The 13,964-nt window shown below is 40.6% G+C and overlaps 1 protein-coding gene across 1 annotated transcript in view; it reads left to right on the top strand.

Annotated features, from left to right (window-relative positions):
- The window catches only part of LOC101622421 (chromosome unknown open reading frame, human C11orf85), a 26,779-nt gene that overhangs the window by 3,289 nt on the left and 9,526 nt on the right, over positions 1-13,964 (top strand). Inside the window, exons 2-5 of the mRNA XM_012725260.1 lie at positions 5,024-5,141; positions 10,494-10,539; positions 13,054-13,129; positions 13,292-13,417. Coding sequence (XP_012580714.1) covers positions 5,041-5,141; positions 10,494-10,539; positions 13,054-13,129; positions 13,292-13,417 — 349 coding nt within the window. The 5' untranslated portion in view covers positions 5,024-5,040. The remainder of the gene's footprint in view (positions 1-5,023; positions 5,142-10,493; positions 10,540-13,053; positions 13,130-13,291; positions 13,418-13,964) is intronic.

Consider the following 13,964-nt stretch of genomic DNA (forward strand, 5'->3'; position numbering starts at 1 on the left):
GCAGTTCACCCCATTATTTAACCAAAAAAGTAAAATGTCCTTCACTGCCTACAGCTTTACATACAATACTTTTTAGGTTCCTGGGATTTGGCATGATCTTTAGAGTGCTGTGCTGAATTCTCTCTGATGTGAATGCTAATGGTTGATCGTCATGTAACAGGCTACATCTACTGGACAGAGTGTTGAGATGAGATACCATCCTATTGCTTTTCCAGAATAAAGATAATAATCCTGGGCTGATTGACCAAAGGTAGTATTCCATTGGCTAAGATGGAAGTGCAGGAGGCACGTAGGTGAGCTTGATTTAGGCTCCTTTCTAGTCCTTTAAGATTTATTTATTTATGCATACAATAACTGGGGTATAGGCCAGAGGTGTTGGGTGTGAGAGGATTCCCCAGAGACAGAGTGGGGAGCAGAACAGGCAGATTGTCTGAAACATACTGCTGAGGGGCTCAGCGGGGAGATGGGTAGGTCTGCTGAGCCCTGGGGGTCCCCCCCTGGCCAGGGGTGGAACTCAGCCTCAGCCACTGCAATAGCTTCACAGTGCTGAGACTTTAACCCCTATGCTACCAGGAGGGCCGCCATTTCAGGGTATCATTCTGTCTCTCATAGAAGGTTTAGTTATCTATCCCCCTCCATCCAAAACAAAATGGACTTTACACAGTTTTAAGGGAAAATCTATTTCCGAACAAATGCCTGTGGCATTTTGAAGAGCATGTCTTACCAGAAAGAGTAGAAAGAAAACTAATGAGAAGAAAGAATGACATCAATTAGTATGGGAGTATCCTAGATATTCTTAGATCAGCCTCTCCTGTCCTATATTTTAACACTTTTAAAAAAAATATTTATTTGTGCATACAGAACTGGGGTACAAGCCAGAGGTGCAGGGGCAGTGAGAGGATTCACCAGAGACAGGATGGGGAGCAGAATAGGCAGATCGATGAAACATACTGCTGAGAGGAGCAGCAGGCGGGTCAGGAGAGGTCTGCTGCGCCATGTGGGTCATCTCTGGGGTGGGGATTGAACCATGCTGAAGTGGCTTTAGCTTCTTAGTGCTGTGCTTTAACCCGCTGCACCACCAGGGAGGGCCCCACACTTTTTGTTTTTAAACAAAACTATTCTTTATTGGGTAACCTATGTGAAAAGCACAAGTATATATGCACCATTTCATTAACTTTCCTAATCACCCTGCAAGGTAAGGATGTGGAAAATAGTTCCTTATGAAAATAAAACTGGAAGACAAATGTTAACGCAACCCTGTACAACCAAAAATAGTATTTTCAGAATCTTTATTTGGAGAATCTTCTATTTTGGCTTGATGCTTCTGTAACTGAGTTTGCAAACCTTGAGTCATTCGGCATCAGGAGAGTGAGGAAGGTTACAATTTAATAAAATGACTCATCAGGTACTATGTGGTCATGTAAATGTATGGGGGAAACCAGTCAGCAGTCTTGGGGGAGGGAGGCAGGGTAGTCCTGGTTCCATATTGAGTTATGTGACCTTGTAGAATTCATTTCCTTCTTTGGTGAGTTCACTTCTCTCATCCCCTCTAAAATAAAGGGTACTTCAGAATCTACTTAAGCAAATCTACTTGAGACCAGCTAGAAGCTGGTCACTGCCCTCAATCTGATCCCTAAAACTTGGGTGTTAGATTCATAGCATCTGTGGAGATTCCTTATTGTGGTGTTCACACTCATTAGTGGTTTTGGAGCCTTTCATATTCGTCTACTCAGTAAATGTATTTTGAGTAAGTGCTTGTGAAAGCTCTTTTCCTTCTTAGCTCTATGGAGGATGTCTCCATCAAATATTGCCATATGTTTGGTGACAGTACTTTCTGGCATCTTCTAATGCCGTCATTACCCTATGTGGCACTTGCTTCCCATTCTGTGCATTGATCCAGATGTTTCTTTATGTGAAACCTTGAAAAGTCTCTCTTTGTAACATCAGTGCCTTTATGCCATTTAAATCTAATTATTGGAGATTTTGAGGGAAAGATCTTGATTGATATTTGACAGATTTTGCACTGAGATTAAAGTTAGTCAGTTTTCCTCTCTTGAATTTGCTTTTCTAGTGAAGCATTAAGAGAGAACAGATCTTCAAATCTATCAAAATAGCTAGCATTTATGTAATACTCCAGAGTGTATGAAGTATTATTTACAGCATTATCTAATAACCACGATTCCATCCGCCTACTTGTAGATAGAGAAATAGGAGTAAAGAGACTAAGTGACTGACTCAGGGTCTAATGGCTAATAAGAGGCAAAGTCTTGGTTCTCTAATTCCAAATCTTAGATCTTTCCCACTATCCCATGTAGCCTGTGACTGTTCTTTTGTTTAAAAGCCATCATAGTGGCACAGGGGTGATTTGGTGATGGGAAACCCATGGGGATTACAATTGAGATGAAAAAAAAATGTGCAAAATGATGTAAAAATAAACTTTAAAAAAAATAAAAAATAAATAAATAAAAGCCATCATAGTTTGTGAGCACCTAAAAGTGGGTTGAGAATCTGACCTTTCATCTGTAAGATCCAATCAACTTCATATGGCTACAGAGACCTAATATAGCCATGGCTGCAGTACGAGTGTTAGAAAATAACCTGGTGAAACCTTTGAACCACCACTGCTATGGTGTTTTGGATTATGCTGTCTAATCTTTATTTTCAAATGAGGTAATTAGTGTGTGGTGTTTGTTTCTGAAGCGGGCAGCTAGCAATTAACAGGAACAGGCCCCAGCTAGAAAGGGGCTGTTTTCACTTCTTTCAGACAGCCAGCTGTGGTGCAGCACATGAAATTTCCTTTTTGGAATGTCATTTCCAACAGATGTCCTTCATTGTCTTTGCCCTGATGCACCCCAGCCTTTAGTCTGTAGGGAGAGGTGTCTACATTGTAAAGACACCTTCCAAATAATTGAGAGCTGTTTTGTGCCAGCAACTTAAGTCTTCCCAGGTTGCACTAAAATCGGGTCAGATCTAGCCTGGGTTTCTGCCACGCCTTGGCATGGGGAATCAGCAACTTTTTTCCTCAGGATATGATCAGTATTTCCTCTCTGGTAATTTCACTGTTGACAAAAACTATTTCTTTTCACTTTTGACTGCAGTTCTAGTCTAAATAGTCTCAGGGGCTCTGGCTCCAACCTCCTGGCATTCTAATCCCAAGCAGCCAAGATCAGACTACTGGGATATCTCTTTACTGGCAGCCCCAGACTTGAACTTTGGAAATCATGGGAAATTCCATTCTTTGTGCACATACATCTTTTGACTCTATCATATAAGAGTTTTCCATGACATAGTCCTATGTGTGTATAATAGCTTACTGATTACAGATGATTTAGAGTATCAAGTCTGGATTTGTACTGCTTCAGTTTGAATCTCAATTCCAAGTTTCAGAGTTATAAGAAGACTATTTCCAGTCCTCCCTGTGGCGCAGTGAGTTAAAGCACAGCACTAAGAAGCTAAAGCCACTTCCTCATGAGTTCTATTCCCGCCTGCCCTGTAGGTGACCACATGACATGGCAGACCTCTACTGGCCCGCCCGCTGCTCCCCTCAGCAGTGGACTTCATGGATCTGCCTGTTCTGTTCCCCACTCTGTCTCTGGTGAGGCCTCTTGCCACCCCTGAGCCTCTGGCCTGTACCCCAGTTCTGTATGCACAAATAAATAAATCTTTAAAAAAAAAAAGACTATTTCCTCTCTCAATGCTTCAGTTTCCTCAGATTTTTCATGACAGAAAGTAGTTGCCGCTTTTTGTTATTATTGTGTAAGTAAGAAAATGAAGACCCAGAGAAACTAAGTAGGGACACTGGAGCTGAGATTAAAAACCCAAATTACTCTTACTTTGTGCCTGTTCTGTCCGCCCCATCTTGGCTGCCTCTGAAATCAATGTCTTAAATTTTATATAAGTAGCTTTGATCCTTAGGAACTCTGGACCTCTTACTGTCATTTATTATTTAAATTTTCATGAAGAGTACAGCATTTATAATCTCTACAAATAAAGGGAGGCACAGAAAAGTTATAGTGACAGAAAATCAGATTTAATTCCTACTTAGGAGTGCATACCAAATGCCAGCTCAGAGCAAAAGAAACATTCCATCCTTCGTTTTCCATCTCTCCCCTTTCCTGAGTTCCTGACAGAACCTTAAGTGAGTAGAAACTCTGGAGTAAGAAAGTAAAACTCCTAAGTACTAGGAGTCTAGTAGGCACTCCTGGGGCATACACCAGGCTCACAGAGAAGAGGAAGAGTAGCTGAGAGCTAGTGAGTATGACATATTCCTTGGCGTGGCTGGGAATAAGTGAACACCATTTCTTGCTGCAGTGGCTGTAGCAGAAGTGTGGGATATACCCTTAACGTCAGCTAAAGTGATAGCAGAAGTCTTCCTAATGATTTTTTAAAAATTTGAATTGTATTATTTTTCTAAAGATTTATTTATGCATGCAGGAACTGGGGTGCAGACCCAGAAGTGTGGGAGGTGAGAGGATTCACCAGAGATAGAGTGGGAACAGGAGAGGTTCTGCTGCACCATGTGGGTCAGCTCCCTGGCCAGCTGGGGATGGAACGCATGCTGTAGTGGCTGGCAGAAGCTTGGTAGGCTGTGTCTTTAACCCTTGTGCCACCAGGGAGGCCCCTGAATTGCTGCATTATTTAATTTGAGCTCTCTTCACATTTGCCTAGGTTCTGGAAAAAGTGGAGAGAATAAATTCAAGAGATATTTGGGAGACAGATTTCATCCCCAGAAAAACCTTGCGAGTAACCACACATTAGTTTTGTTTGTTTTATGAAAAAGAAGTGACTTGCACATTGGTATAAGGAAAATACCAAAACTCCAACTTACATTTTTTGACTTTAAGTTTAGAAATTGGCCCAACATACCCTCTTCCCATGCAGGGTTCGAGTGACTAGTAACAGAACTGAGCCTGAGGCCTTGTGCTGAATGCTGTGCACTCTACTTGTGAAGGGATACCGCGTCGTCTTTCCATACAATCACCTTTAGGTGTAATAATTACCTAATATTTCTACTTTATTTTAGGTTATCATTTGGAAGCAATGGGTTTAAAACCTTTTACCTACCCATTTCCAGAGACGAGGTTTCTTCATGCAGGACCCAATGTGTATAAATTCAAAATCAGATATGGCAACAGCATCAGGTAATTTTAAAGGTAGGAGTATAGAGTGCAAATACAAGTTAGTGCATCCTTCTCTGCCTTCACCCGGCTGGGAAGACTGACACTGTATGACTCTTTCCCAGGTATTTTATCAGTATGTGCTGTATATTTATTATTCATGGATGTTCATACATCAGTGATGGAAAATCTTAGGGGCAATGGTTCTCAAAAAAATTTTTTTTCCTCTTTGTACGCTTAAGATTATTAAGGTTCCCAAAGAGTTTTTGATTATGTGGGTTATCCTGTCAGGATTAATCATATGAAAATTAAGATTACATACTTATTATCTTTAAAGTAATATATAGTTAAATGTCAACATATATCAGAATAACTTTAAAAATTAATGAAAACATTAGCATTATTTACAACCTGGGATTTGCCTCAGAATGCAAGAATGCATCAACATACACAACCCAAACAACATAATACACTACCTTCATATAATGAAGGGAAGAAAAGCACATGATCAACTCCAGTGATGCAGAAAAATCATAAGTTTAACACCTTTTTATTGTAAAAACATTCAAGAAATATAGGAGCTTCCTCAACATAATAAAGACCACATAAGGAAAACCTACAGTTAACATACTCAGTGGAAAAAGTTAAAGCTTTCTCCTTAAGCTCAGGAACAAGACAAGGATGGCCACCTTCACTGCTGTTCAGCAAAGTACTAAGGTTCTAGCCAGAGTAACTAGTCAGGAAGAAGAAATACAAATTGGAAAGGAAGTCAAGTTATTGCTACTGGAAGGTAATGTGATCTTATTTTTTAAGATTGATTTATTTATGCATACAGAACTGGGGTACAGGCCAGAGGTGCAGGGGCCGTGAGAAGATTCACCAGAGACAGTGGGGAGCAGAGCAGGCAGACTGAAGAAGTACACTGCTGAGGGGAGGTCTGCTGTGCCATGTGGGTCACCTCCGGGGCCAGGGATTGAGCTCACTCTGAAGTAGCTGTGACTAGCTCACAGTGCTGTGTCCTAACCTGTTGTACCACCAGGAAGGGCCCAAAGGTGACGTCTTATATATGGAAGACCCTAAAGAATCTGCCACGCACACAAAAAAACTTACAACCAACAAAGTTGCATGATAGAAAATTAACATGCAAAAATTGTTTGTAGTTGTATACAAGCAATTTGAAAATAAAATTAAGAAAATAATCCATTTACAAAAAGTATAAAAAAGGAAAAGCCACTTAGCAGTAGATTTTGTCAAAGAGAGACAAAACTTGGACACTGAAAACAAAAAAATTGCTGAAAGAAAATAATACTGTGTTCATGGATTAGAAGACATTAAGGGGACAGTAGACTGCAAAGTAATCTACGGATTCAGTGCAATCTCTATCAAACTCCAGTGATATATTTTACAGAAATGGACAATCCCATCCTAAAGTTTACATAATCATATATATAACTATAACTTGTGTAAGTTTAAGCGACCTGAAGTAGCCAAAGCAGCTTCACAAAACATAAAGTTGACCCCTCGAAGTGTTTTTCACACTTCCCAATTAAAAACTGCAAAACTGCAAGGAATTGGCAAGTGTACTGGCGTAAGAACAAACCTGTAGAACAACAGAATAAAACTGAAATCCCAGCATTAACCTTCACATCTGTGGTCAGCTGCTTTTCAACTACAGTTCCAGGATCATTCAAGGAGGAAAGGACAGTCTGGGGAGACTGGATACCCCACGAGTAGAAGAATGAAGTTAGACTCTGACCTTATACAGTTTATGAAAGTTAACTAAATTTAGAAGAAAAAGGGCAAATCTTTGTGATATTAGACTTAGTAGCAGGTTGTTTAATACCAAAGGCACAGGCAACATAAGAAATTAGATAAATTAGACTTGATTAAAATTTGTTTTAATTGTGCATCAAATGCACTGTCAGAGCAAAAGGCAACCCACAGATAGCAGAGAATACTTACAGATTACACATTTGTTTATATAGAGAGAACGCCAAACAAAGAAAGAGGACCTGAGCAGACATTTCTCCAGAGATGTCCATGACCAGTAAGCACATGAGAAGACTCTCGGTGTCATCAGTCACTGGGGAGATGGACATCAGAACCACTGATTTATAAACCACCACGAGACCTGACACCTATTAGGATGACTAACTTTTTTAAATGGAAAGTAAGAGTTATCTCAAGGATCTGAAGAAACTGGAACCTTTGTATATATTGGTGGGAATGGTACAGCTATGTAGAAAACAGATCAGTAGTTTCTCAAAAGTCAGATGTGGACTTATGTTTATGTGTTTATGACATATGACCCAGCATTTTCTTTTCTTTTTTTTTTTTTAACACTGGCTTTCTTCTTTTTTTTTTTATTATAACAGTTTATTTTTGCATCATTTTGTACATTTTTTTTCCATCTCAATTGTAATCCCCGCGGGTTTTCCATCACCAAGTCACCCGTGTGCCATCACCATAATCCCGTGCACTTCCCTCCCCACCCCCCCATTTTTGATCCCATTCCCCACTCCACCCCCACAAAATGTCTCTGGTCTATGGTTGTTCATTATTTTTGTTATTTTCTCGCCTGGTCCATTATACTCCTGCTATGAGTGAAACCATCCAGTATTTTTCTTTCTCTTTCTGGCTTATCTCACTAAGCATGATCTTTTCCAGCTCCATCCAAGTTGCTGCAAAAGACATGTGTTTCTCTTTTTTGGTTGCTGAGTAATATTCCATTGTATATATGTATAACATCTTTTTTATCCAGTCATCTACTTTTGGGCATTTGGGCTGCTTCCATGTTTTTCCAATTGTAAATAAAGCAGCAATAAACATGGGGGTGCAGGTATCTTTCTCAATCAGTGTTTTTGTGTCTTTTGGGTAGATACCTAGGAGTGGGATTGCTGTGACCCAGCATTTTCACTTGTGGGTATTTACTCAGAGAATTGAGAACAGGACTCAAACACACTTATACAGCAGTGCCCATGACACCAGCGTTTACAACAGTCAGAGGTATAGAGAACTGAGGGGGACCAACGTGCCCACAAATAGGTGGAAGTACAAACACAATGTGATTATATGTGTGGATAAATATAATGAAATTTTGTTCAGCCATAAAAAGAAATGCAAAAGGAATGAAGTTTTAATACATGTACAACCTGGATGAAATTAATGCCAAATCAGATAAATCACAAAATTACACACAGATATTGTGTGATTCCACTTATATGAAATAATAGGACAGGAAACTTCAGAGAGCTAGAAGATAGATTAGAGGTGACCAGAGGCTGGATGGAGGGAGGAGTGGGAAGTTAATGAGTACAGTGCTTCTGTTTGGGGATACGGGTTTTGGAACTAAATTGTGGTGATGGTTGCACACCTGGCTGTGAGTGTAATTAATGCCACTGAATTGTATACTTAAAAATAGTTAAAATGCTGAATTTTAGACTATATGTTTCACCACAAATTAATTTTCTTATGGTTATTATTTTTACTTTTTTTTTTTAAGATTTATTTATTCATGCATTCAGAATTGGGTACAGGCCAAAGTTATGGGGAGAGAGAGGATCCATCAGAGAGAATGGGGAGCAGAACAGGCAGATGTACTGAAATCCACTGCTGAGGGGAGCAGCGGGTGGGTCAGAAGCAGTCTGCCACGCCATGTGGGTCACTCCCTGGCCGGGGATCGAACTGCTTCTACAGTGGCTGAGAATAGCTTCATAGTGTTGTGTTTTAACCTGTTGTGCCACCAGGGAGGGCCCTTATTTTTACTTTTAATTCAGGTAACTGGTTGACAGCCCTTAGTATAGGTTCACACTTCATTACTTATCATCCATGCCGAGGCTCTGCCGGTCTCTGGCATTCCAGCTTTGGTATATGGACTGCATAAGTGAGTGTTACTGCTCACTCAACTTTAATATGTATTAGTTAATTTTTAATAATAATAAATTCATTAAATATTAACATTTTTATTGAAAATATTTTCTAAAACAAAAGATCAATGAGACTTGGATTTTTTAAGTTTCTGTAAATCTCATTGATATTGGCTAGATAAACATAGCTGCTTTACAAATTTTTTTGGTTGAATTATATGAAAATCCAGTTTCACATCCATTTATAGTTGCAAAAGGTAGGGATATGTTAATAGCCACTTCAGATCATCGTGGATATTCTTTGATCCTACATCAAAACTTGACATATGGTCGTTTTTGAAAGGTTAGTTGCAATGTGGAATCTGAAATTACGGTAGTGAGCTTCTTGAACTCTCCTACATTCAAATCCATTGTTCTGGCTAGTTCTTTAATGCATCTTTTACCTCCAAGGACTTTGGAACATGGTGCATTCCATTGGTTACTTGGAAAACATTGGTTCCCTGACTTGTGCAAATGTCCAAATGTTGACACATTTCATTACAGTATCTGTGATCATAACCACTCATCTCACCGCCAGTTTTATCAGAAAATGCTTATGTATTTGGAGACTCTCACCTTTACCATGGTGAAATAGTTTTCCAAAATTCAAATTTTTGCTTGAAATCCTAAAATTTATCATTGACAACAAATTCTGCCAGTTGTTTTCCTTGAATTGATAAGCTCACTTTGTTCAATTTGAGAAAATGTCAGATTCTCCAGTCTGAATAAAAAATGTGGCTTGTCAGCTGATCAAGTAAAATATCAAATGCATGTCAGAAGCAGCCAGTTCAGTTAGCAGCTTCCATAGTCACACAGGGCTTTTTCTCAGTCAACCGTCGTGTTTCTGGATGCAGCAAAAGTACTTCATGGGTCCTTCCCATTTTGTGACCAAATATATTTAAGATGCATGTATTCAAGGGTCAAGGTTTTATAAAACTAGCCATTTACCGCTTCAAGAATATTAAATGAAACTGGATTTTTTTTTTCACTTTAACAGTGAAAAATCATACCTGCGAGTGCAGTTTTAGATCTAGATTTGTGCTACCAGCAGTTTTCCTACCATTCCTTTTGCACGAATGTTTACAAGTGTTCATGAAAAAGGTAAATAACATCTTAGTGTTATGATGAAAATTGTTTTGCCCTTGGAGACCCCTTACAAGGGAATCCACGACTCCTAAGGATCCACACACTACAATGAAGTGCTTGGTCTGACAAATAACTAATTTTCACAGTGGAAATCTCAGGTCTTGGCAGCTTAATAAAAATATTTTGGTACAACCTCCTACCATTTTCAGACACACCCCTGGAAGATCACTTCTTCCCTTCAGCACTGGGCCAGCACACACGACTCTTTTTTCAGTCATGCTTCTTTGGCTCAGTGGACATGGCATTTTTGCTAGTGAAGAATCTACTGTCTCCACAGCTTTCCTTCTTGATATACTTATCTGTCTCTTGTCTGTTTACCTTCTAGAGGGGAAGAGATAGAAAAAAAGGAAGTCATCTCCCAGGAGCTGGAGGTAGGGACAGAAGCAGACAACTTCTGGAGTTATTCTTTAAGCCAAAGATGTGTCCATACCCACATTTTAATCATTTCCTACAAACCAAATCCTGCTCTCCACTAGATTACTTGGGTTTTCCCTGCCACGGTTCCTCTGGGGCAAAAAAAGGTCACTGTTTTTCCAAGGAAAGTTAGAGCCTGAGTATCCTTTTTCAGTTCTCATAGTTGAAGTGTCAGCACCTCTGAGGGTGGGAGTTGTTTCCACCAGAGTTCCCAGCCACAGCAGCTCTGTTTTGTGGCAGCTGGCATGGAGAAAGCTTCCAGAAGGCTGCCGCCTTCCAGGGCTCTGGGGAACCTCACCACCCCGACCACTGCCTGGTACTTGACGTTCAGGAAACTCAATTGTAAACACACAGACAAGGCTGCTGTGTCTTCATTTTAATTGGAAACATTTGCAAGTATTCAATTCCCACTTCCCTTTCATTCTTTTCCCACCCAGCCCAGCTACCTTAGGCTCTCCGATAGGAAGGAGACTGAGCTGGTGGACAACTTTGTAAATTGGTAAAAAGCTTTTGGACGGGGAGTTAGCATTCTGGGAGTTGGCACTGTATTCTAGTCCTGACAGAGCCACTAATTAGTTGTGTGATCCAGAGCAAATAATTTCTCTGTGGGTCCTCATTGCTTCATTCATGTTGAAAGCTACCTTGGGAACTTACAGAAGCCCCGAAACTTTGCAAGTGATACCGACTTCATACAGGACTATGACAATGTTCTGCTCGTTTTCATTGTGAGTAGAGCAGAGCTTACTTCACTTTGCTTCATTAATGTGCAGCACAGTAAACTGGGGAGAACACACGCTTCAGAGCCAGTCAAACCTAGATTTGAATTCTGGGTCTGCCTTCACTATGACTTTGGGCAAGAGACCTACCCTCTCTGTCTCCTTACCTGTCCACTGTGTGATCACACCTGCTTCCAAGATTGTGGTGAGGATTAGAAATAGATGTGTACAGTGACCGCCAGATAGGAGTGCCATAAAGGGGAACTAGTGAGGACTTACAATGTGTGCAGACACTGAAACTTTCAGAGCTTTCTGTGTGGTCTCTCACGCTCACTGGTTTTGAGGCAGACGTTATCATCTTTCACTCATTTAGAAAACGTTGACAGGCAGTGTGACCATTGTGGTTAAGACTGAATTCTAGAACCACAATCCCAGGTTCACATTGTGGCTCCCCCATTACTAGCTTTTGAGTTTTTTAACCTTGCTTTGTCTTGGTTTTCCTGTTTGTGAAATGGAAATAACAGAAATGCCTAGCTCACGGAATTTATATGAATGTTAACATGTATAAAAGCAATAATATATGCTGTAGGAATTAATAAAGACTATTAAAGCTATAAGCTAGATACTATGCTAGTGCAGAGAATAAAAAGATAAACGAGACACAATTCCTGACTTCTGTGAGTCCAAATAGAAGAAAAATAAGGCTTAAAATGGCAAATCAGGGCCTCCCTGGGCCTGGTGGCACAAGGGGTTAAGTTTCAGCACTACGAAGCTCCTTGAACCACTAAAGTACAAGTTTGATCCCTGGCCAGGGGAGCCCTTACAACTCTGGCTGTACCCCAGTTCCTGTATGCATAAATAAGTCTTAAAAAAATAGCAAAATGAGGGCTGAAATTCAGATTTTTTTTCACATAGAAATTCAGTGATTTTTTTTAAAAAAGATTTTATTTATGCATACAAAAGCTGGGGTGAAGGCCAGAGGTTCAGGGGTGAGAGGATTCACCAGAGACGAGTGGGAAGCAGACCAGGCAGATGGACTGAAAGACACTGCTGAGGGGGATATGGGGGAGACAAGAGAGAGGCCTGCTGCCGTGTGGGTCACCTTCCTGGTGGGGGATTGAGCTCAGGCCACAATGGCTGGCAATAGCCTTATAGTGTGAGACTTAACCTTTGTGCCACCAGGGAGACTCCAGGGATCTTTATGATGTAAAATTAGTCTAGTAAACATAGGTTAATTAGAGACTAATCAAGGTTTTTAAAGAGTAGAAGAAAAGATTTGACTTAGCAAAAATAACTCTCAATAATGGGGTGGTATTTATTTAGTATACATTTATCGAAGCCTTCTTGTGGTAGACCCCATGGGAAGGATGCTAAAATAAGTATATGTCCCGCTTCAAGGAGCTCTCCCAGTGAAGAAAATAAAACAGCATGGAGTACAGCAAAGACCGAAGGCAAACTACTGTGGAGTTTGAGAGGAATGGTTGATTATAACTTGGGATCAGGGAAGACTTTTTGGAGATGAGTTTTGAGCTGTACTTTGAAGGACAGGTAGGTTTGGGACCTGTGTTAAAGGTAGAAAGGACATTTCAGGCAGAGGGAACAGATTATCCAAAGGCACAGACGTGGAGTAACAGAAGGCACATTCCAAAAGAGCAAAGTGCCTGACTTTCGTAGACTACAGGGAGTGTGAAGAGAATAAAGGAAAGACTGGCTGAGACTACAAAGTGTTCAAGTCATTTCAAACATATATTTCAGGATTCTGTTCGTGTGGTCTTGGGAAACTTGGACAACCTGCAGCCATTTGCTACAGAACACTTCATTGTGTTTCCCTGTATCCTTTCCTACACAGAAACAAGCTGCTCGTTGTAGATCCAAGTGGAGGCAGCAAAGCCAGAGGCAGTGTGGAGGGTAGGCCAGGGAAAGGAGACTGGTCTCTCAAGCAGTGCTCAGTGATTCATACCGACTTTCCTGACTCCTTAGCGCCTTTTCCCAGATAAAAGCAAGTGGGAGAGAGTGTGCCATCTGAAATTCAGACACGGGGAAGTGGCCTTGGTCCCTTACCCATTTGTTTTCACTCTCTATGTGGAGCTGAAATGGTTTCATGAAAGTCTGTCACCTGGTAAGTAGACTGACAGGAACGTGGGTGATGGACAAGGAAAAGGGGGCTTGTGAATGCCCATGCTTAGGAAGAACAAGCTGACGTGGCAGTAAGCTCAGCCAGGCTGGGCCTAAGACTGCACAGTAAGAGCCCGGAAACACCATGGGGATTACAACTGAGATGGAAAAAGGCACAAAGTGATGTAAAAATAAAGTATTATTTTAAAAAAATGCCCAGGAACACATGCTGTGCTCCAGGCTAGACCTGGGCCAATCCCAGTGGCTCCCCACTGAGAGCTGGTGACCAGAGGTAGGTGACTTAAGCTTTCTGTGCAACTTACTGAAATGAATAATAATAATAGTAATAGTACCTATTCTGCTGAGCTGTTAAAATGATACGGTACCAGTAGATGGGACGTACCAAGTCTGGCTGAAACAGAGTCACTCAGTGAGAGATTCCTGTTACAGAAATATTTCCATTTTAGAGTGGTCAGTGACTTTCCCTTAAGTATCATCTTAAAGATACTGCCCAATTTTTTTTTATTGAAATTTATTTTCTAAAATATTTC

Source organism: Condylura cristata, unplaced genomic scaffold, assembly GCF_000260355.1.
Source record: "Condylura cristata isolate star-nosed mole 26May11 unplaced genomic scaffold, ConCri1.0 scaffold00015, whole genome shotgun sequence".
In the NCBI taxonomy this organism is placed as follows: domain Eukaryota; kingdom Metazoa; phylum Chordata; class Mammalia; order Eulipotyphla; family Talpidae; genus Condylura; species Condylura cristata.